Source organism: Syngnathoides biaculeatus, chromosome 23 (assembly GCF_019802595.1).
Source record: "Syngnathoides biaculeatus isolate LvHL_M chromosome 23, ASM1980259v1, whole genome shotgun sequence".
Lineage (NCBI taxonomy): Eukaryota > Metazoa > Chordata > Actinopteri > Syngnathiformes > Syngnathidae > Syngnathoides > Syngnathoides biaculeatus.
The window spans coordinates 3,401,086-3,425,627 of NC_084662.1; the positions used below are offsets into that span (position 1 = coordinate 3,401,086).

General features: G+C 43.1%; 1 protein-coding gene across 15 annotated transcripts in view; it reads left to right on the top strand.

The window, feature by feature from the left end:
- The first annotated feature begins 252 nt into the window (after positions 1 to 252).
- ephx1 (epoxide hydrolase 1, microsomal (xenobiotic)) overlaps positions 253 to 24,542 on the top strand; it is a 42,510-nt gene continuing 18,220 nt past the window's right edge. For 3 of the 15 annotated variants that reach the window (XR_009793765.1, XM_061811616.1, XM_061811629.1), the window contains exons 1-5: positions 2,942 to 3,092; positions 10,005 to 10,192; positions 10,357 to 10,537; positions 10,616 to 10,834; positions 10,995 to 11,124. Coding sequence is in view for 14 of the 15 variants with exons in the window: in XM_061811616.1 (XP_061667600.1) it covers positions 2,975 to 3,092; positions 10,005 to 10,192; positions 10,357 to 10,537; positions 10,616 to 10,834; positions 10,995 to 11,124 (836 nt within the window). In the remaining variant the exon portion in view is untranslated. The other 12 variants (XM_061811618.1, XM_061811622.1, XM_061811625.1 and 9 more) reach the window with 12 other exon arrangements.

Below are 24,542 nucleotides of genomic sequence, written 5' to 3' on the forward strand. Positions count from 1 at the left end.
TGGAAATTGTAACCGATTTCGAAAGTCCGATTACGGTTTCGGTTTAAAAAAAAAAAAAAAAAAGAAAAAAAAACGACCGGTTATAGCTGGTTATTTGTAACCGGTTGCGATCCCAAATGCTTACCTACAGTTGTCCAGCCAGAAGCCAGGCTTTATGAACGTAGTTCAATGCACGAAGACGGACTCTTTAAAGGCAGAGATCGTGTGGACTTTAAAAGTGATCTGCAGCCATTACAGTTACAAATCTTGTGAAAATAATTTGAAAGTGTTTGCAGTCATGTTCCCAGACAGTGACATTGCTAAAAACTTCCACTGTGGGGAAAGGAAGACTTCGTACCTGGCTACATTTGGCATCGCTGCCCACTTTTCATCTCTACTGCCTCAAAGCCAAAAAAGCCAGAATAGAGACTGACATATCAACGTTTATTGAGAAGGCTGCCAGGCTGTGTGAGGAGGCAGAAGAAAAGAGGATTCTGAGGTTTATCACCGAGGCCAATGCACTCAGAGGCAGAGCAAAGGACAAGAGAGCCACTTTGGCACCTCTGCAGCAACAAATAGAGGAGGCACTGGGTAGGCTCAAGGAGCTAGAGTAGGGGTGCTGAGACAGACATCAGTAGAAAACATTTGTGTATCTAGTTGCAATTGTAGTTAGAATCTGTTTTTCTGTAGACTGTCATGTGAAGACATTGACAATGGTCATATCAATGGGAACTACCACAAGGGGCAACAGGTGATCACTGTCACAGGTACTGAGGTAATGGAATATTTGATGAACCAAGAACGGTTGATGGCACCATTGGGTGAGTCTTTTTTTCCTTACTCTTGATTTCCCACGTGTCAGCCCTAAAAATTTTTCCGTGTCGGCCCTAAATTTTTCGTGTCAGCCCCTCAGAATGCCCCTAAAAAGCCCTTAAATTTTTTGGGTCAGACTGAGTATGAACCCTGTCTTTCTGAGGAAGAGAACATTCAGAAGCGAGTGAAGCGACCGGGGCCATTTTACCATATCGTTTCGAGCCATATTTAGACGATATACGGATCACTTCTCCGCAAACAACAGACTCCCCGACTGACACAGATGACTGGGCACACGAGGAGGATGAGGGACCCTATTAAATATTGTAAACGACTGGCCCATAATTGTTCGATTTCCTAACCCTTTTACAAGTCTCGTGTATGTAGCGGACTCATGAGGACTCATGCGGGGCAAAGTAAATATGTCAGGGGTGCCCAGACACCGGTGGCAGCTCGGAAGGAGAGCTCCCTTCTCCCCGCCCCCGGTGCAACTGCATGTGCCCTCCTCGCTTGACCCACGTCCGCGTCGGGGGAAATGGTGGCCTGCGCGCATTGACACATTGAGCACCCCTGACTTACATGCTTAATTAAGTTATATTGTCGCGGATCTTTTGTTATGTTCTGAGAGAAGGACTCTATTACGTTGTTGGAAGTGGATTTCTAGAATGTTCCTTTAAGGACGAGGATGGCTGTCGACGGAACTTTCTATTAATCTTGCTGCTTTTGGACAAGTACACATGTGATTATATGTTATTTGGCTAGTTAGCTCGTGTTACATGCTTGTTGCGGGTTTTGTGCAGGTGTGTGAGTGTGTTGATGTGAGAGAGAGAGAGAGAGAGAGAGAGACGGACTGCGCATACGTGAGGCTGAAGCGCAAGTAAGAAGAAGAAAAGTTGATTCACGGCGATCGGGAACTGTTGTGCGCAAAAAGCAAATCCTGTAAAACAGGAAGTCGATGCTCTGTGACATTACTGCACCCCTTTGGAGTTGCAACGCAAGAAGGGGAGTTAACCCCGAGGAGGACAACCTCGGCACAGGAGGAGACGTCTCCCCTGCGTCTTCCGCCTAAGGTTAACACGCTTCTAAACCTTCTTTGTACTTCTATTTTGTTATTGTTTTGTGTTGTATTGTGTGTGATTAAATTATCTTAAACGCAATACAAGTTCTTTGTTATATTTTGATTGGTTTGACCAAGGGGATTTTGTTAAGTCATTGCGTTATGTGCACCCTTACTCATTGTGTCCTCCAGGAGGCAGTTTTATCCTGTTACTGTAATTTGTAATGTTCACCTGTTACATGTTCCTTTTCCGGGTCGGTAAATAAAGAAGTGTTGTGAAGTAAGTTAGAGAGCGAGTACGAACGTTATTTTCCTAATCGAAAGTAAACAAGGCTGGATAAGGCTAAATATAATAAGTTCTCCAGGAACTGTTACAAAAGCTCCTGCTGCAAGACACTGCGTTCAACAGATTTATTCTAAATTCACATGTAACATATCCTATAAATTGTGAGACAAATTAGTCCCCCCTAACTATCATTATTTTTTAATAGCTCTATACACACCTACTTGTCATTTGGAACCCACAAAGCTCTTTTTTGTCCTTTGCACCTGTGCAATCCATTTTTCACAACGAATCGGGTCTTTTGGAAATGCATGAAGACTGAATCCACCCTCTCTAGCATAAGAGTAAAATTCAGCAACACAACGAGCCAGCATTTTGGCAAAAACGCAGAAGAAAACAGCTAATTTCTCACCTGCACAAGAGATAAATCCAATATCAGCTTCTTCTTCAACTTCACACAGTCTACAGATTTTTCATGGGACGAGAGTAAAAAAATCAATATATGCCAACATTCTGACGTGCTGTGAACACACGGATGATTACATTCCGGCTGATTTTTTTGTTTTTGTTTTTTGGTAACAACAAATAAAATTTCGTCTGGTGTCAGTGCCACTTAAAAAAAAAAAAAAAAAAAAAACAAGACACCGACACAGCTTGTCTACTTTTAGTGTAAACGTTGTAGGTTTTAAGAAGAGTACTTTATAGTGTGTTTTAAAATAAAGGGCTTTCATAGTACCAACGTTTTATTCTCTTTGCATGGGTTGACTTTTCACTAACACGAGACTACATTCCCCATGATGCACTTGTAGAATTTCGACGCCAAACTCCCAAGGTTCACTTAAATGTCAGTTTCAAAAGCAGGCGGACAGAGGGCGGAACTAATGTTCCAGTGGGCATCGTCCAGTGCCAGAACGACTGTAGTCGCGTCAACGCTCTTACGGTGCAGCAGTTCAGTCACAGGTAAAACAAAACAAAACCAAACTTTATATTTACAATACGTTACATTATGACGTGATTGTTGTGATTTAAGGAAAAAAAAACACGGTAAACGTATCATACGCTGGAAGTTGCGAAGTATACTTCACTGATATGTAAGTATTCTATTTAAATTGTATTTTATGCGTTAAGTTTTGCGATACGAATGGTGACATTGTGCGCATTTTTTTAATTTGTATTTTTTTGGGTGTAGTCAACAAAGTTAGCTGCTGCTTGTTGGAGAAATATACCTGCGAATTGAAGACTTAAGTTTTATAACTGCAATATGCTGAATGTCAGCCCTGCTTGTATTGGCGTTAATGGCTATTGACAAAGTACTGTTGGCCAAGCATATTTCTTTCCAAAACGAGGGGCCAGCTCACGTGTATTCTTTACATAATCCTCCCTGCAGGGCCCAAAGCAACACACTCATTTTTGTTTGCCACATTTTTGCAGCAAATTGTTGACTCGTGAGCAGCGTGGTAAGCCCCAGCTTCAAACTGTCCATTGTCAGCCTAGGATACAAATAGCCTACGTTGCTCTCATACAATTGTAACACAAATAGACACATTCTCCCATTATTTGTCCTCCCCTTGTCCACAACACTATGCACATTTTACTAACACTAATGAATTTTTTAATTTTTTTAATTAATGAAGGTTAGTTAAAGTAGCACTTCCACTGACTGGAAGACATGTTGAGTTATTTTTTTTACTTGATTTTGCAATATGCAACAGTTCAGTTGTACACCACCAAAAACAGCAACTAGAAAAAACATTGGTAATTTATTGTATATAATGCATATTTGACAGGACTTGGATGTGCTATCTGTCAAAGTGTGACATGATGAGGGTTGGATGATTAATACCTCTCATTAATCAAAATGGACCTCTATCATCTTTGTAAAGTTTTTATTTTTTTATTTTTTATTTTTTAATGTAAAATTGTTGGTTGTCTTTGAGTGAAGATTTTTAACATTCACTTCAGCGAGTCACTGATAGTGTAGTGGTACCACTTGCCTGACTTTGGTGCAGGCAACGTTTGGTTCAGTTCAGTTCACACTCAATGGCAGTGCAAATGTGCGTGTGACAGGTAGTCTATAAGTGCGTCATCCACGTCGCTGACCAATCAGAGGCCAGAGATCTGCATAAACCACGCCCCTTCCCTCCAGCAACATTGCATGGTCCAGTATAGCTTTTGTTAGCGTTTTATCGCGTATTTGGGTTCTTTAACAATAGATATGGTTAAGAGGTGTAGTCACGGACTTTATAATAGTGACGACAGGTATCCTGAAAGGCTAGCTGGTGGAGTTCAATTCGTACCCTTTCCAAAACCGAAGACCCAGTACGAAAAATGTCTTCGATGGATCAAACTTTGTGGAAGACCGCATGATCAACTGAATCCATCAACCGGAACAGATATGTTTGCACGAAGGTAAGCACTACATTTGATTTTCAATACATGTCTCATATAAATGAATTAGCAGTTCTTCGCTTGCATAACATAGCTAAGTGTGAATGATTGACACACTTGATCTGTGTTGAGCGATATTTTGCGATGATCTGACTGCACAAACGTGTCTCTGTTCGGCGCTCCCGAGCGAAGCTAAACCGGACTTTGTTTGTTTGCACGAAGGTATGCCCTATATTTGATTTTCAATACATGTCTCATATAAATGAATTAGCTGTTCTTCGCTTGCATAACATAGCTACGTGTGAATGATTGACACACTTGATCTGTGTTGAGCGATACTCTGCGATGATCTGACTGCACAGACGTGTCTCTTTGTTGGCGGTGAGTTAAGGTAAACCGGACTAGCAGTCCTAAAAGCCTTCGACGTGCACCGAGACACCAAGACTGAAGGAAGGATGTTTGAGGACACTAAAGTAGTGATTGTCGTACTCGGTCGGGACTTACGTAGGTTCGGCACTAATTCAAGAATAATTATTGAGGGGAGCGCGTGACGTTACACAAAGAAAACGAGAGAAACACCTCGTAAATCAAACCTTGCCTTCTTTTCCTTCATAGGGCGGTTCACAAACGGCTATACAGATACACATACAGATTCTTCACACAAGTGTGATAGGTAACACGAAAATAGGAAACTGTCAATGACGAATTCGTCTTTGGGTTATAATATATTATATTATGTGGCTTCTCGGTCTTCCTCTGACTCCGGAAAGATCTCGCGCTAATATCAATGGTTTCTCCGTCAATATGCATGTAAATACCATTGAAATACTTGAAGCCCCGCTGTCTGCTTTTCAACGATATTGCACTGTTAGCTAAGAATGCGAGTGAGAAATCAGCCGGTAAATCGGACAGTTTCGCTCTATTCTTTTCTTGCTGCGCCGCCATTTTTGCTAATTGTTTGTCTGACGTTAGCCCACGTGGCGTGACGTCACTTCAGGAGGCGTGGTTAAGTGCCCTGTACGGAGGGGCCAATTGGTGACCAGTTCAGGATACAGTCTACCTTTTGCCCAAAGTCAGCTTGGGTGAGCTCCACCGCCCCATGAGCGTTACGAGGATAAGAAGTGTTGAAAATGGATGGATAGATGGATGTTTAAGAAGATAGTGTCCACAAAAAAACAAAGCAAAAACAATTTCTGTTTTTGTTTTTTTTTTTTTTTTCTCCCCATTGTCATTGCCCCCATGAGCATTGAAGTCCCCTGATAGAGGGGTTGGGAACATTTAAGACTGAGAGAGCCATATATGCCAAATATTTTAAAATATAATTTCAAAAGAGGCATACAATATTTTAAAAATGAAATACAGGTATATTTGCGCATTTATGTAAGACCAAAAATTTTAGAGTCTCAGAATTCTTTTAAATAACATTGTTACGCTGTTGCTAACCAATGATGACAAAGGTACTTCTTACCATTAATGTGACTTCTGGTGCTCCATGGTTTTGCTGATGGCTTAAAAATCAGTTTTATACGCTTCATGCAGGGGTAGAGACTTCCATCTGTTAATCGTGAATGTAATTCATGTTGATTTACCATCATGATCGTACGATGGTGAACAGTTCTTGCTGACAAAGGCATGTCTTTTGTTTGTTTGATTATCTTGTCCTTATGCAAAGTTGTCAAAATGTTTATTGGCAACATCAACTACGAAAGCTTGGGCATACTCCCCAAATGTGAATGGCTTTCCATTTCTCACTTTTGCTAAAGCCCCAGCAAAGCTGTCTGAAATCCATTCACCTTGTTGGGTCCAAACACGGATTTGCTGCTGACTAACTTGGACTCTGGTAAGTAGCTCTTGATGTGTTTCGTCCTGTTTACCCCACACGATATTTTGATGGAGACACAGTAAGGCGTGTGTTAAAGTGACACTTTTATACTTGAGCATTTCAATGGAACTTTATTTATTTATTACAATTTAGACACACAGCAGAACCCAACCATCAACAGAACCAGATATGGTCTGCGAGCCATAGGTTCCTGACCTCTGCCCTAGTAGAACAATGAAGTCCCCAGCAGGAGATGCATGTGGTATTTGTAGCATTAAGGAAACTGTGGTTATTGTGCAAGGTGTCACAGGGCATCGGTGCAAAGGAGGACCCAAATGCAGGACTCCGAGGCAAAGGCATAATGTCCAGTGGGTTTTATTTCAGAAGTTGTGTACGCAGACGGTAACACAGTGCAAACTCACTAACTCAAGGCAATGAACTGGCAAATGCCAGTGACAAAAACTCTAACCTAAATGCCTGTCTAATTACAGTCCCTATGTGATACAAGTGTGAGCCCAGAGCAGTGACGTAGCCACCCCGCTCTTGGGAGTAGCCAAGTCTTGCTCAAGACAGAACCCCCCCAACCCCTTAAGGTGTGGATCCCAGAAGCAACAAAATCAAAAAACATGACCAGGAGAAGGTGGAAGGGCCCCGGGGGAGGGCACAAACCCAAACAATTAGATAGATGGAGACATGCACTGGAAAGGAGAGGAATGAAGATTAGCCGAAGTAAAACAGAATATATGTGCGTGAATGAGAGGTGGAAGGGGAAGAGTGAGGCTCTAGGGAGAAGAGATAGCGAGGGTGGGTGACTTCAAATACGTGGGGTCAATAATCCAGAGCAATGGTGAGTGTGATAAGGAAGTGAAGAAACGGGTCCAAGCAGGTTGGAACAGCTGGCGGAGGGTGTCTGTTGTGTTATGTGATAAAAGGGTCTCTGCTCGGATGAAGGGCAATGTTTATAAAACAGTGGTGAGGCAGGCCAACAGGAACAACAGGAAGCATAACTGGATGTAGTAGAAATGAAGATGCTGAGGTTCTCTCTTAAAATGAGCAGGTTGGATAAGATTAGAAATGAGCTCATTAGGGGGACAGCCAAAGTTGGATGTTTTGGAGACGAGGTTAGAGAGAGCAGACTTTTATCGTTTGGACATGTTCAGAGGCGAGCAAGTGAGTATATTGGTAGAAGGGTGCTGAGGATGGAGCTGCTAGGCAAAAGAGCGAGAGGAAGACCAAAGAGAAGGGTGGATGTTGTGAGGGAAGACATGAGGAGTTGGTTTTAGAGCGGAAGATGCAGTTGATAGGCTTGGATGGGAAAAGATGACATGCTGTAGCGACCCCTAATGGGACAAGAAATAAAGGAGAAGTAGATTTAACTTTTAGCATTAATTCATGAATATTAAGGTGTGATTGTGAGTGCTGTTGTGTGTCTTTATGTACCCTGCGATTGGCTGGCAACCAGTTCAGTGTATACCCCGCCTCCTGCTCGATGACAGCTGGGATTGGCTCCAGCACTCCCGAGACCCTCAAGACGATAAGCAGCTCCGACAATGGATAGATGGAAAGAAAAAAGATATCAATAATTTGGATACCTTTTTATTTAAACCATGCAAACTTGTTTTTGTCCCACGCCGCCAAAATAGTCAGAATTGAGAATTGTTAGGAAGCGGAATCAAACGGAGGAACTGGAATGAGAACCAGAAATGCTCAAATTCAAACAATGCTCAACCCTACCCATAATGCAATACATTTTCTTTCAGCTTGTCCTGTTAGGGGTCGCCACAGCGTGTCATCTCAGATGGACGCTCATATTTGTTTAGCACAGTTTTTACGCCTGATGCCCTTCCTGATGCACCCCCTCTTGGGGAGTGGGGGCCCCAGTGATGAACAAACTCATGATTTACCAAACTAAAGCTCTACCCACTGAGCTATGAGCTCCCTACCCATAATGCAATAATATTGTAATATAATTTCATTTAACTTTTTTGGGGGGTATACAGTAACTCATAATGCATATTCTCTACATTTCTTGTTCTCACTCAATGCAGTTATTTTAGTGATCTTGTCGCTGATGTTGATTGTTCTATTTTACAGTTTGTGCTCTTTGAAAAGTTCAACATTAAGAATAGCAGATTTTGATATTGAAGCGATTTGTATTTAAAACGTGGACTGTATATTTTAAAATTTTCTCCCTGAACAAAAATTGAATGTTTGCATTTTTCATGGGGAATGTAATCATTTCACTTAAGAATTAAGTCATTTTCAAAGATGCACAGTTTTCATATTGGTCTTCATAGAGGTATGTGAAAGTTTGGGTCTGTAAATCACAAATGGAACTTAAATGGTGTAAGGAACTGAGGCAACATTGGACGTAGACATTCTAAACTTAGTGTGTGGCATGTCTAATTTCTAACGCAAATGTTCTTATCTAGACGAAAATATATTCAACTGTTCCATAAATTGCACATCCTGTTTGACGTTTTAAACCAAAAAAATCTGTTTATGAATTAAAGTCAGCGAACTTTGACCCACTTTCTCTTACTTGCAAAACGATTAATTTTGTGGGCGTACCTCTGACGTCACAAAATCTGGGATAGGCTTTTTTGGAACAACGATAAGATGGGAGTCTTACAAAGAGACCCCATTTGTTTCAAGTATTCCTAAATGATTGTAAGCTAAAACCAATCTGTAAAAAATATTTATTATTTATTTGATTATTAACACTGTGCCCAACAAATATGAGCATTCATCTGAGATGACACGCTGTGGAGACCCCTAACAGGACGAGCTGAAAGAAAGCAGGATTATATTATATTATTCCTTATTTGTGAAAATATAGCAACTTAGACTACGTTATCGGCTTGTGTGTGTTTTGATGCAATAATAAGCATTTCACACGCAAAATACTGTTGTTGTCGCGGTTGTTGTACCAAATCACTGAATACACTGCATTTGCATAATTTCAAAACAAGACTGAAAACTTCATATATACATTTAGTATATCGAAGCCTTTACTATTTATCAGTTTATGACTAACTAAACCAAACAAGAACTTCACCAACGCTTACCAGTCTATTACCAACATGAGGCATATCCTCCACGATGGGTCTTACTGCTGTCTGCTTCATCATCGCCAGCTACTTCGTCTGAATTTGAACATGTGTGCTGTCTAAACTAGCTCAAATTGATAACCTTTGACGTCTTATTAAAGCTCGTATTCTTCACCGTCTTGGTGGGACACTTCAGAATAATGTTCATTGCTCGAATTATCGGGAAATTCATCGGGGTTCTTAGTGTATTCCTACGGGATCCATGTTGTTGTCACAATTTCCTACGTCACGCCCCTGATCGGTTGTTTCCACTTCGTTCCTGTCTTTTTCCAACAAATCCAGAAATGTGCAATCATTTGTTGCAGATAATCAAAAAATAAAAATGTTTCCTTTACAATGGATTTTAAGATTCGTATTCAGCATAAAAACTGTATAATATTAGCAAAAATGTGCATTGCGGTCCTTCCATTCCCTTTAAACAAAGTGGAAATAGAGACAAAGTGTATGCATTTTCACAGTTATATCCAAAATCATTTTTTACATACATTTTGTTTCTAAACACATTGCGAGTTCATCTCATCCCCATTGTCTTTGTCCTTTCTGCCTGCACAGGAACCATGTTCACAGAGGTTCTGATTGGTCTGGTCGTTGGGGGAATCATATTCCTGGTGGTGCTTAGAAGAAAAAGCCATGTTTTAAAGACAGAGGATGGCTGGTGGGGGGTTGGTCCTGTCCCTGATGACGAGCAGGACACCACCACCTACCCTTTTAAAGTGACCACTAGTGATGCGGAGCTGGAGGTAATTTGCCCCTATGATCAAATCTCATCATTGATGTTGTTGTCTTCATCATCTTCCTTATCATCATCATCATCATTATCACAACCTTTATACCATTGAACTTTTGTCGGGAAATAAAGTAATTTATGTTTTTGTGAATTTATACTGATGCCACTGTCATTCAGGACCTCAACAGAAGAATAGACCAAACGCGCCCAGTTCCCTCACTAGAAGACAGCCAGTTCAATTACGGTTTTAACTCGGAATACCTGGAGAAGGTTGTCTCTTACTGGAGGAATGACTTTGACTGGAGGAGACAAGTGGATAAACTTAACAAATATCCTCACTTTAAGACAAACATTGAAGGTTTTTCTGTTGATTACACACACTGACTTACTGTATTGGCTTCTTGTTCTGATTTCTTTCCCCCCAATTCCTATCCAGGCATTGATGTTCACTATGTGCATGTGAAACCCAAACAAATACCAGACGGAACCAATGCTATTCCTCTCATAATGGTTCATGGCTGGCCAGGGTCCTTCTATGAATTTTATGGGACAATTCCACTGCTAACAGAACCATCAGAACGCCAGTCCCTTGTGTTCGAGGTGGTGTGCCCATCCATACCCGGTTATGGCTACTCAGAAGCACCACATAAGAAAGGTGTGTCTACTATGTGGAACACTATCCATAAAATGCAAGGTTGACGATTCAGCCAATGTCAAATTATCTCTATGAAATATACAATTGAGATATTGCATTGCAATGTCCAATCCTTTATCTCTCCGCCCCAAAGCCAATTCCCCAATTTAAATTTGAACAGGTTTCGATTCAGTGTGTGCTGCTCGCATCTTCCACAAACTGATGAGACGGCTGGGCTTTCAACAGTTCTATGCTCACGGAGGAGACTGGGGCTGGCTTGTCACCACCAACATGGCTCAGCTGGAACCCAAGTAAGACACCCCCGCTCCCAACACACAGTCATTGTACACACTGAGCGGCGGAATAGGACCATTGCAAAATTATTACAGTAGCAGAGTCTTTGCCACACACAAATTGTTTGAAGGCCTTCTATCAAATGATAAACTAACGCAGAAAAACTACTATCTTGTATTATTCTGTTAGATATGTGCCACAAATACATACTTGTAACTGGAAACATTCACCAAAAAAGTATGTAGGCTTCCGAACCGTTACAAATGTGCCACAATTGTCAGCTAATCAGGAGTTGGATAGCAGGGAAAATACTGAATGGCTTAAACTTCCGTCAATTTCTGAACACTGCTCAATGGCTTATATATTGTGATAAAGTGCGATTGGATAGTGAACAACCAATCTGAATCTGCCCCATTTACCCAGTAACTGTGGCAAAAATCTAACGCCATACTACATTAAGTTTTGAAGCGCAACATGCAGTATACTGTATTATTATTTTTTTTATTGAATTGTACTGTTTTCTTCATTTTCTTTCGGCTTGTCCCGTTGGGGCCGCCATAGTGTATCATCTTTTTCCATGTAAGCTTAGCTTCTCTACTGCACCTTCCAATTGTAGGTATTTGCGAGTTTGGACCCTACGCGTGTTCACGAATTGAGGAAGATATGACCAATGATAAGGAAAAAGTTAACAGCAAATGGATTTATTACAAAGGAATGTGCAATACAGACGTTCGGGTCTTATCTAGCCCAAAGAAGAATACAAAAGCTGCCCGGTATCACAAGGTTTTTAGATGTATGGATCCATGGTAAAAGTGGCTGCCCCACCGCAGTCTAGTCCTAGGCCGGGATGGTAACTTTCCGCTCCTTATCTGGTGTCGTTTGTCTCCACGGCAACGCCTGGGAGAGGAGGATGCCACCAGCCGGTTTTCTGCATACAAAGGTCAAGGACAACCACTGGCTCCACAACACATCGTTGTCTGATTAGGAATTAGACAACACTTTATCTGTTGATTAAATGTTTGTCATGTTTAAGCAAATAATTGAAAGTGCAATAAAAGTAAAATAGTCTTCATTCCCTCTCTTGATCTATGAAATAGATCACAAAAACCACAAAAATAACCCTTCAAGAAATACGGAAAGCATAAAACCCTCTCTAATCGTCCAAACATACCTTTTAACAAGTGCATAGCCTCATGATTCAGAACACCCATAAGCTTTAAACATGCAAGACAGTACTAGACAACTCAAATACAGCAAAACATTTCCAAAAAAGTAATATCAGAACAGAAGGGCAATGGCAATGCAATCACGGGGCATGTCGGGATCATGTCAATCAGGAAATGGTGGAAGTTTAGAATCATTTTCAAGGGGAGCGATAGCAACAATAAAATCATTTTGAGGAGTGTGTCGGGGGGGTCTAAAGAAGACAATTACCGCGGCCATCAGCTGGGGCACCAGTCACCTTTTCAATCAGACGGGTTAAAAGAGAAAGAATACAAGGAATGCAATGGCATCCGTAGAGGGTGAGAATAGAGGTGAAGAGAGCCACAGAGATGAAGATTGATGAAATGACACCCTTCCATTTACCAAACACATTCATCCAGTTATCCCACATAGACATGTCAACACCAGAGTGTTCCTTCATTTTCTTACCAAGGGTTCTAAGACCATCTACAGCCTTAGTGAGGGGTCCGCCAGGTTGGGTGGTATTCGGCAAACACCTCCTTTCTCGGCCAACAGTGCATCTAATACGGTTCTATTTTGGAAAGCCATAATAGATGTAGCCTTAAGTTGCTCATGTACAACTTCAAGTCCTTCAAGGGTGAAATTGCCCAAATGTTGCACATAATAATATATGTAATTGATATGGTCGACATTTTCATTAGGAGTAACTGGGAAAAGAGCGGAAATTACAGGTATTTTTTCAAAACCGGCAACTACCTGATCAGCCACTTTATACTCATCTGGGACACCACGGGGACGCCAATAGCGTCAATATATATGGGGTCGTCAGCACCGAGCCAGGTAGGCTTGGACCTACGTGAACGGTGTAATAGGCCAAGAGCTTCCTTGAAGTGTTCAGGAGCATCCGCCAGATCATCAGGGGTGACAAGAACAACGGAAATGGGTAAAAGTAAAGTTACTAATGCACATCTGCCCGTACTGTTGCATGGGAGGCGGTCAAAGCGACGGTCCCCTCCGCACCACCACCACACATCAGCACGACTGACAGGTTGGAAGAAAGGTGCTTCCTGGATCTCTACACACTGGTCATCAGAGATATTGCCAATTGAGGCAGCATTACCTTTAACACGTAACAAAGCTCAAGGTCCCATGCATACAACACAGTCACTCTGGGTTTTATTAGCCACTTGTTCTGCCATAAGTAACCAATTATTGTTCACTGCGCTAACGCCTGTCAAAACCCTAAACCACTCAACAGATAGGGCTTTGTTTATAATACGACTCTTTGTGATATTTTCCGGGTGGGTTGTGCTAACAGCTGGCACTGATGTGGGTGTAGGTATGGGGTATTTTTGAACGATTTCCCAGCTCAAAATCACCAAGAACAACAATAACACCAATAATAAGAGTGCCAGAGATTCCCGCTCTACCTCTCTTGGTCCGAAAAGCAATCGGACCATCTGTAGGAATCATGGTTAACAATATAACAACAACAAACAATAAAATAAAAGTGCAATTAAGAGTCTGTAGCAGGGCAAAGCATAGAATAATGAAACCACTGAGTTCCTTTTCCCTCCAAGTGGATGGCTTTGGAGGTACGGGCAGTCACCCTGTGGGGCCCAGACCAACGGGGTTCTGACCACCTACGAGAGAGTCGTTTAAGGTAGACAGATGACCACTCAGGAAGCTCAAGTGCAGGAGGTAGTGATGGAAGAAAGTCCTGGGTCAGTAAGGAGAAAATAGAAGCAAAAGAATGCAGTTGTGTCCAAAACAGTTTATGAGAAAACTTGTGAGACACAACGCCATCCTCCAGTGGTTGGAATGAGGAGGAAGGGCCAGACATCAGATGACCTGGAAGAAGTTCCTAAGGAGAGCGAGACACAGTTTGTCTCACAGACATGAGAGCAAGGGGGAGAGCCTGAACCCATTTCATGGCAGAAGAGATACATATTTTAGCCAGTTTTTCCTTCAACGTGCGTTCAACTGAACCTTGACTTCTTCTTCTTTTCCTTTCGGCTTGTCCCGTTAGGGGTCGCCACAGCGTGTCATCTTTTGCCATCTTAGCCTATCTCCTGCATCTTCCTCTCTAACCCCAACTGCCCTCATGTCTTCCCTCACCACATCCATAAACCTTCTCTTTGGTCTTCCTCTCGCTCTTTTGCCTGGGAGCGCCATCCTCAGCATCCTTCTACCAATATACTCACTCTCTCGCCTCTGAACATGTCCAAACCATCGAAGTCTACTCTCTCGAATCTTGTCTCCAAAACATCCAGCTTTGGCCGTCCCTCGAATGAGCTCATTTCTAATCCTATCCAACCTGGTCACTCCGAGCGAGAACCTCAACATCTTCATTTCTGCCACCTCCAGTTCAGCTTCCTGTTGTTTCTTCAGTGCCACCGTCTCTAATCCGTACATCATGGCCGGCCTCACCACTGTTTTGTAAACTTTGCCCTTCATCCTAGCAGACACTCTTCTGTCACATAACACACCAGACACCTTTCGCCAGCTGTTCCAACCTGCTTGGACCCGTTTCTTCACTTCCTGACCACACTCTCCATTGCTCTGTATTGTTGACCCCAAGTATTTGAAGTCGTCCACCCTCGCTATCTCTTCTCCCTGTAGCCTCACTCTTCCCCCTCTACTTTTCTCATTCACGCACATATATTCTGTTTTACTTCGGTTCCTCTTCATTCCTCTCCTTTCCAGTGCATGTCTCCATCTTTCCAATTGTTCCTCTGCATGCTCCCTGCTTTCACTGCATATGACAATATCATCTGCGAACATCATGGTCCAAGGGGATTCCAGTCTAACCTCATCTGTCAGCCTATCCATTACCACTGCAAACAGGAAGGGGCTCAGAGCTGATCCCTGATGCAGTCCCACCTCCACCTTAAATTCTTCTGACACACTTAAGGCACACCTCACCATTGTTCTGCTGCCATCATACATGTCCTGTACTATTTTAACATACTTCTCTGCCACACCAGACTTACGCATGCAGTACCACAGTTCCTCTCTTGGTACTCTGTCATAGGCTTTCTCTAGATCCACAAAGACACAATGTAGCTCCTTCTGACCTTCTCTGTACTTTTCCACGAGCATCCTCAAGGCAAATAATGCATCTGTGGTACTCTTTCTAGGCATGAAACCATACTGTTGCTCGCAGATACTTACTTCTGTCCTGAGTCTAGCCTCCACTACTCTTTCCCATAACTTCATTGTGTGGCTCATCAACTTTATTCCTCTATAGTTCCCACAGCTCTGAACATCCCCTTTGTTCTTAAAAATGGGAACTAAAACACTTTTCCTCCATTCTTCAGGCATCTTTTCGCCCGCTAGTATTCTGTTGAATAAGTTGGTCAAAAACTCCACAGCCATCTCTCCAAATTGCTTCCATACCTCTACCGGTATGTCATCAGGACCAACTGCCTTTCCATTTTTCATCCTTTGTAGTGCCTTTCTGACTTCCCCCTTAGTAATCATTTCCACTTCCTGGTCCTTCACTCTTGCCTCTTCAACTCTTCCTTCTCTCTCATTTTCTTCATTTATCAACTTCTCAAAGTATTCTTTCCATCTATTTAGTACACTACCGGCACCAGTCAACACATTTCCATCTCTATCCTTAATCATCCTTCCCATCTCTATCCCTCTGTCTGGCCAACCTGTAGAGATCCTTTTCTCCTTCTTTCGTGTCCAACCTGGTGTACATGTCTTCATATGCCCCTTGTTTAGCCTTTGCCACCTCTACCTTTTCCCTATGTCGCATCTCGATGTACTCCTTTCGCCTCTCCTCAGTCCTCTCAGTATCCCACTTCTTCTTCGCTAATCTCTTTCCTTGTATGACTCCATGTATTTTGGGGTTCCACCACCAAGTCTCCTTCTCCCCTTTCCTACCAGATGACACACCAAGTACTCTCCTGCCTGTCTCTCTGATCACCTTGGCTGTCGTCGTCCAGTCTTCCGGGAGCTTCGGTTGTCCATCGAGAGCCTGTCTCACCTCTTTCCGGAAGGCCGCACAACATTCTTCCTTTCTCAGCTTCCACCACATGGTTCTCTGCTCTACCTTTGTCTTCTTAATCTTCCTACCCACCACCAGAATCATCCTACATACTACCATCCTATGCTGTCGAGCTACACTCTCCCCTACCACTACTTTACAGTCAGTAACCTCCTTCAGATTACATCGTCTGCACAAAATATAATCTACCTGCGTGGTTCTACCTCCGCTCTTGTAGGTCACTATATGTTCCTCCCTCTTCTGGAAATAAGTGTTCACTACAGCCATCTCCATCCTTTTTGCAAAGTCCACCACCATCTGCCCTTCAAAGTTCCTTTCATGGATGCCGTACTTACCCATCACTTCTTCATCGCCCCTGTTTCCTTTACCAATATGTCCATTACAATCTGCACCAATCACAACTCTCTCGCTGTCTGGGATGCTCAGAACTACTTCATCTAGTTCCTTCCAGAATTTCTCTTTCAACTCTAGGTCACATCCTACCTGTGGTGCATAGCCGCTAACCACATTATACATAACACCCTCAATTTTCAAATTTTAGTCTCATCACTCGATCTGATACTCTTTTCACCTCCAAGACATTCTTAGCCAGCTCTTCCTTTAAAATAACCCCTACTCCATTTCTCTTCCCATCTACTCCGTGGTAGAATAATTTAAACCCTGCTCCCAAACTTCTAGCCTTACTACCTTTCCACCTGCTCTCTTGGATGCACAGAATATCAACCTTTCTCCTAATCATCATGTCAACCAACTCCTGTGCTTTTCCTGTCATAGTCCCAACATTCAAAGTCCCTACACTCAGTTGTAGGCTCTGTGCATTCCTCTTTTTCTTCTGACGCTGGATCCGGTTTCCTCCTCTTCTTTGTCTTCGACCCACAGTAGCTGAATTTCCACCGACGCCCTGCAGGTTAGCAGTGCCGGGGGCGGGCGTTGTTAACCCGGGCCACGACCGATCCGGTATGGGATTCTTTAGATGAACGCTCATATTTGTTTGGCACAGTTTTTACGCCGGATGCCCTTCCTGACGCAACCCTCTGCATTTATCCGGGCTTGGGACCGGCCTACAGATTGCACTGGTTTGTGCCCCCGTAGGGCTGCATTCAACTGAACCTTGACTGGCGGGGTGATAAACACAAACTTGTGCGTTAATCCTAACCACTTCTCTACAGTAACTAGGTGTGTGGATGTGAAATGTGTACCGTTATCCGAGCGGATGGGAGCGGGGAATCCGTCCGTTGGAATCCAGTCGTTCACCAAAGCTTTCATTACCAACATGGCGTCTTTGCGAGTGCATGGGTGGGCTTCAGGTCATCCGGAAAACGTGTCAACAAAAACAAGAAGGCAGCGTTTACCTTGAACAGGAGTGATCATGTCTGTGAAATCCATGACCAGTTCAGCACCGGCCCAGGTGAGTGCGTTTAATGAACCTGCCAACGGTCTAAGTGTGGGGCGAATATTGTGTAGCTGGCAAATATTACAGTCACGACAGTGGGCATGACACAAGTCAGACATTTTAGGATGCCACCACATCCGAAGTTTGTTTAGCATGGCTCTGGGGCCAATATAGCCATAGAGTTTTGGTCAAAATATCTTTTCATCAGGAGAGGTGTTGTGCTGTATTTTAACCAATTCACTTAGAGACGGGGTTCGGGCAGGTCAGGAGAGGTTTTGTCAGATAATTTGACAAGAACCTGTGGGACAGACACCGCAGCGTTCTTGGCAGCCAGGTTGGCAGCATTATTGCCGAGGGCTGTGGTTGAATTGGATTCGGAGTGGCAAGGGTCCTTGACGATAGCCAACGCTGAAGGTTTGGCCAGGGCTTTGTCTAATTGTTAGATCAGAGTCAAATGTGCAATAGGTTTACCATTGGCTGTTTTAAAGTCATTCCGTTTCCATGCAGACAGGTCCAACACAGCAGCAGAGACAGCGTAAAAGGAGTCAGAATAGACAGTGACAGATTGTCCGACCGCCAGTTCACGCGCGAGGCCGAGTGCGAACACTTCCCCTGGCTGGGCTAAGGGAGCATGTGTTAGTATGGAATAGGAAACAGTTGAAAATTCACCTGAGGACTGCTGCTCCACTACGGCAGCTGCCGCAGCCAAAGAGCCATTTGGCTTACAGTAACTGCAACCATCAGTGAACAGCACCCTGTCATTAGTCAGGTTGGACGGAGAGATCAGCAGTTTAGTTAGAGACAAACACGACTGCTGTTGGGGCTGCCAGCAGGTCATCAACATACATCAGGAGTTTACATCTGTCTGGAGATCTAGATCCTGCAGCAATGATTTCAAACATTGATTAAAAATTCCAGGTGAATTTTTGAAGCCTTGTGGTAACCTGGTCTACTGCAAATTGTGTCCCTGATATCTGAATGCAAACAAGTGCCTACACTTGGGTGCAAGTGGGACACAGAAGAATGCATTTCCCAAATCAGTTGCTGTGAAGTATTTCAAATCAGGTGTGATTGTAGACAACAATCTGTAGGGGTCTGGTAGAAGTAACAATGGTGTGGTTGTTACATGATTAACAGCTCTCAACTCATGCGTCATACGATAAGTATTACCATCTGTTTTTAAAACTGGCCTGAGTGGTGTACACCACGAGGAGGTGGATGTTTCCAGGACTCCATATGTACCCTGTTTTGACAATGTGATGTTAAATCCTCTCTCATGTAATAGTGTTTTGATTGGAAATGACGCGGCGTCTGAAGGCGCTCCGGTGGCGGGCCGTTAGTTGAGTTTCAGCAGCGGAGGCCTTGAGCTGAGCTTCGGCGGCGGCGGAGGCCTTTAGCCCCGCACGCCGAAGCTAGGCTAAAGGCCTTCGCCAGAGCTCGCTCGTTAGACTACGCGTCATTCCCGTCCGAAGAACCATCTGCGGCTGCCGGCCCCAAGCTCCCGGGGACCTTTGTTTATAATATGACTTATGTCGCGAGTAGGCCTCCGAGTAGTCAGACTCCGTGTCATTCCATCCGAAGAACCATCCGATTATTCAATATTAATTACAGTCACAGATTCATATCTCTATAGAAGTATTCCTCTGTCTTCCCGATCAACTGATATTGCTATTTCTTAATCAGATGAGGATAAATACAAGAAATCGGCACTGGGCATAAATGGTGTCCCATGTAATCGAAGCTTTGTTGCGGCACGGTACACGTCACATCCGCGTACGTAGGTCATGTGACTCGTGAAAATTGCAGCACCCCTGAAAATTCGTAATTGTTTTTTTTTTTGTTTGTTTTTTTTAAATCTTCTCAAAACACTATGAAATGAGAGAGGATTTAACATCACATTGTCAAAATAGGGTACATATTATATGACCGATTGGATACACTGTTCATAATGCAGCCCTATGGGGCCACAAACCAGTGCAATCTGTAGGCCGGTACCAAGCCTGGATAAATGGAGAGGGTTGCGTCAGGAAGGGCATCCGGCGTACAAACCGTGCCAAACAAATATGAGCGTTCATAGAAAGAATCCCATACCGGATCGGTCGTGGCCCGGGTTAACAACGCCCGCCCCCGGCACTGCTAATCTGCAGGGCGTCGGTGAAATTTCAGCTACTGTGGGTCGAAGACAAAGAAGGAGGAAACCGGATCCATCGTCAGAAGAAAAAGAGGAATGCACAGAACCTACAACTGAGTGTAGGGACTTTGATTGTTGGGACGCTGACAGGAAAAGCTCAGGAGTTGGTTGACATGATGAGTAGGAGAAAGGTTGATATTCTGTGCATCCAAGAGAGCAGGTGGAAAAGTAGTAAGGCTAGAAGTTTGGGAGCAGGGTTTAAATTATTCTACCACAGAGTAGATGGGAAGAGAAATGGAATAGGGGTTATTTTAAAGGAAGAGCTGGCTAAGAATGTCTTGGGGGTGAAAAGAGTATGAGATTGAGTGATGAGACTAAAATTTGAAATTGAGGGTGTTATGTATAATTTGGTTAGCGGCTATGCCCCACAGGTATTATGTGACCTAGAGTTGAAAGAGAAATTCTGGAAGGAACTAGATGAAGTAGTTCTGAGCATCCCAGACAGCGAGAGAGTTGTGATTGGTGCAGATTGTAATGGACATGTTGGTAAAGGAAACAGGGGCGATGAAGAAGTGAAAAGCTCAGGAGTTGGTTGACATTATGATTTGGAGAAAGGTTGATATATCGGACATCCAAGAGAGCAGGTGGAAAGGAAGTAAGGCTAGAAGTTTAGGAAGAGGGTTTAAATAACCATGGAGTAGACGGGAAGAGAAATGAAGTAGAAGTAAATTGGGCATCCAGGAAAGGAACTTTGAGGGACAGATGGTGGTGGACTTTGCAAAAAAGATGGAGATGGCTGTAGTGAACACTTATCTCCAGAAGAGCGAGGAACATATAGTGACCTACAAGAGCGGAGGTAGAAGCACACAGGTGTATTATATTTTGTGTAGACGATGTAATCTGAAAGAGATTACCGACTGTAAGGTAGTGGTAGGGGAAAGTGTAACTCGACAGCAAGGGATGGTGGTATGTAGGATGACTCTGGTGATGGGGAGGAAGATTAAGAAGACAAAGGTAGAGCAGAGAACCATGTGGTGGAAGCTGAGAAAGGAAGAATGTTGTGCGGCCTTTCGGAAAGAGGTGAGACAGGCTCTCAATGGACAGAAGGAGCTCCTGGAAGACAGGACTACTCCAGCCAAGGTGATCAGAGAGACAGTCAGAAGAGTACTTGGTGTGTCTTCTGGTAGAAAAGGGGAGAAGGAGGCGTGGTGGGGGCACCCCAGATTACAGGAAGTCATACAAGAAAAGAGGTTAGCGTAGAAGAAGTGGGACACTGAGAGGAGTGAGGAGAGGCGAAAGGAATACATTGAGATGCGACGTAGGGCAAAGATAGAGGTGGCGAAGGCTAAACAAGAGGCATATGATGAAATGTACACCAGGTTGGACATGAAAGAAGGAGAAAAGGATCTCTCCAGGTTGGCCAGACAGAGGGATAGAGATGGGACGGATGTGCAGCAGGTAAGGGTGATTAAGGATAGAGATCGAAATGTGTTGACTGGTGCCAGTAGTGTGCTAAATAGATGAAAAGAATACTAGAAGTTTATGAATGAAGAAAATGAGACAAAAGGAAGAGTAGAAGAGGCAAGTGTGAAGGACCAGAAAGTGGCAATAATTAATAAGGGGAGGTTAGAAAAGCACTATAGAGGATGAAAAATGGAAAGGCAGTTGGTCCTGATGACATACCTGTTGAGGTATGGAAGCAATTTGGAGAGGTGGCGGTGGAGTTTTTGACCAGCTTATTCAACAGAATACTAGCGGGTGAAAAGATGCCTGAAGAATGGAGGAAGTGTTCTCTAATTCCCATTTTTAAGAACAAAGGTGATGTTCAGAGTTGTGGGAATTATAGAGGAATAAAGTTGATGAGCCACACAATGAAGTTATGGGAAAGAGTAGTGGAGGCTAGACTCAGGACAGAAGTATCTACGAGCAACAGTATGGTTTCATGCCTAGAAAGAGTACCACAGATGCATTATTTGCCTTGAGGATGGTAGTGGAAAAGTACAGAGAAGGTCAGAAGGAGCTACATTGTGTCTTTGTGGATCTCGAGAAAGCCCATGACAGAGTACCAAGAGAGGAACTGTGGTACTCCATGCGTAAGTCTGGTGTGGCAGAGAAGTATGTTAAAATAGTACAGGACATGTATGATGGCAGCAGAACAATGGTGAGGTGTGCCTTAAGTGTGTCAGAAGAATTTAAGGTGGAGGTGGGACTGCATCAGGGACCAGCTCTGAGCCCCTTCCTGTTTGCAGTGGTAATGGATAGGCTGACAGATGAGGTTAGACTGGAATCCCCATGGACTATGATGTTCGCAGATGATATTGTGATATGCAGTGAAAGCAGGGAGCATGCAGAGGAACAATTAGATAGATTGAGACATGCACTGGAAATGAGAGGAATGAAGATTAGCCGAATGTTAGGTCCAAAGCACGGACTTCTCACTCAATGTGGACCCAGAGGCTCCGGCACCAGGATAGAATGATTGAGACAGAGTTATTTTTTACCAAACTGCAGTTTGGGGAGAACTCTGGGAAGAAGAACATATTCTTCATCCCGCACGTAAGACTCTCTCCGAGCCCCTCCAAAACCACACATTTTATTGAGCTTCACACATAGGGTGGGGGAGAGCAGGTTTCACAAGACAAGTTGTTATACAGAGACAGTTAATCTTCTCAAGGCCGGGTATCCTCTGATTAGACACAGTTCTTCCTGTTACAAAAACCCACAAGAATGCAGCTATCATAAATTTGCAGTCACCTTGAGCTCTTAAGCCCACAAGAATGCAGCTATCATAAATTTGCAGTCACTTTGAGCTCTTAAACTTCCCATAGACAAACAGTACACACACACATCTTTGCACAGTAACAGAGTTATTAAAATAGATTTATGACACATGAGGTGATACATTTCACAGGCCTCTGTCTGGTTATTGATAATTCCTTCAGCAACTTTCTGATTACGACGCATTGAGTTTTTTTTTTATTACTTTGTCCCGAAGGTTTACACATCCAAAAAAAGTCAAATAAGAAGGTTGATTGCATATTGTGTAGTGTAAAATAATGACAATGAGCAAGTAGGAGTAACCATTAATTGGTAAGACAACTTGTCTCGATCCATCCATCTATTTCCTTCGCTGCTTATCCTCACAAGGGTCGTGGGAGTGCTGGAGCCGATACCACCTGTCAACGGGCAGGAAGCAGTGTACACCCTGAGCTGGTTGCCAGCCAATTGCAGGGCACATAGAGACAAACAGCCGCACCTACAATCATACCTTGGGGCAATTTCGAGTCTCCAATTAATGTTGCATGTTTTTGGGATGTGGGAGGAAACTGGATTGCCTGGATGAAACCCATGCAAACTCCACACAGGCGGGGCTGGGATTTGAACCCTGGTCCTCAGAACTGTCAGGCCAAATTTCTAGTACCACAACTGGTAAGAGCACCAGTTGATCCACCGTGCTCTCAGAAGAATTTATACCCCATGAAAAAAAGTTATTTTAGTTTTCATTACAAAAAACATTTTGAACATTATTGTTGAAAATGCACTTCCAATATGGTATTGACAACGTGTTTTATGTTGAGGCAGAGTTGTTGACTCTGCTGACATCTACTGAATGTCATGTTTTTTTTTTAACTTAGTTTTAAAAATCAAATCTGTTGAGGCAATGTTTGTTTCAAAATGAAGTATTCAGTAAAGTCACTAATTTTCTCATGGCAACTGTGGCAACGCTGCATATACATATATAAGTATGTAAGTAAGTATTCATGTCTTGGGATAATGAGCATAACCCTTAATGCACAGATGTCAATTGACCCCTCCGTACAGGGCACTTAACCACCCCTCTTGAAGTCACATCACCCCACTGTTGCTAACCTCAGACAAACATTAGACAAAATAAGAAAAGTTGAGAGCGAAATTGTCCGATTTACCAGTTGATTTTTCACTCGCATTCTTACCGAATAGTGAAATATCGTTGAAGAGCAGACAGCAGGGCTTCAAGTATTTCAGCGAGGGGTATTTCAATGGTATTTCCATGCATATCGACGAAGAAATTATTAGCGCGAGATCTTTCCGGAGTCAGAGGAAGACCGAGAAGCCACATAATATAAAATATTATAACCCAAAGACGAATTCGTCATTCTCAGTTTCCTATTTTCGTGTTACCTATCACACTTGTGTGCAGAATCTGTATGTTATCTGTATAGCCGTTTGAACCGCCGTATGAAGGAAAAGAAGACGAGGCTTGATTTACGAGTTGTTTTTCTCGTTTTCTTTGTGTAACGTCACGCGCTCCCCTCAATAATTATTCTTGAATTAGTGCTGAACCTATGTAAGTCCCGACCGAGTATGACAGGTCACTACTTTAGTGTCCTCAAACATCCTTCCTTCAGTCTTGGTGTCTCGGTGCACGTCGAAGGCTTTTTAGGACTCGCTAGTCCGGTTTAGCTTAGCTCGCTAGCCGCCAACAAAGAGACACGTTTGTGCAGTAAGGTCCTCGCAAAGTATCGCTCAACACAGATCAAGTGTGTCAATCATTCACACGTAGCTATGTTATGAAGAAGAATTGATAATTCATTTATATGAGACATGTATTGAAAATCAAAAATTGGGCTTAGCTTCGTGCAAACATATCTGTTCCGGTTGATTTTAGATGGATTCAGATGATCAAGTTTGATCCATCGAAGACATTTTTCGTACTTGGTCTTCTGTT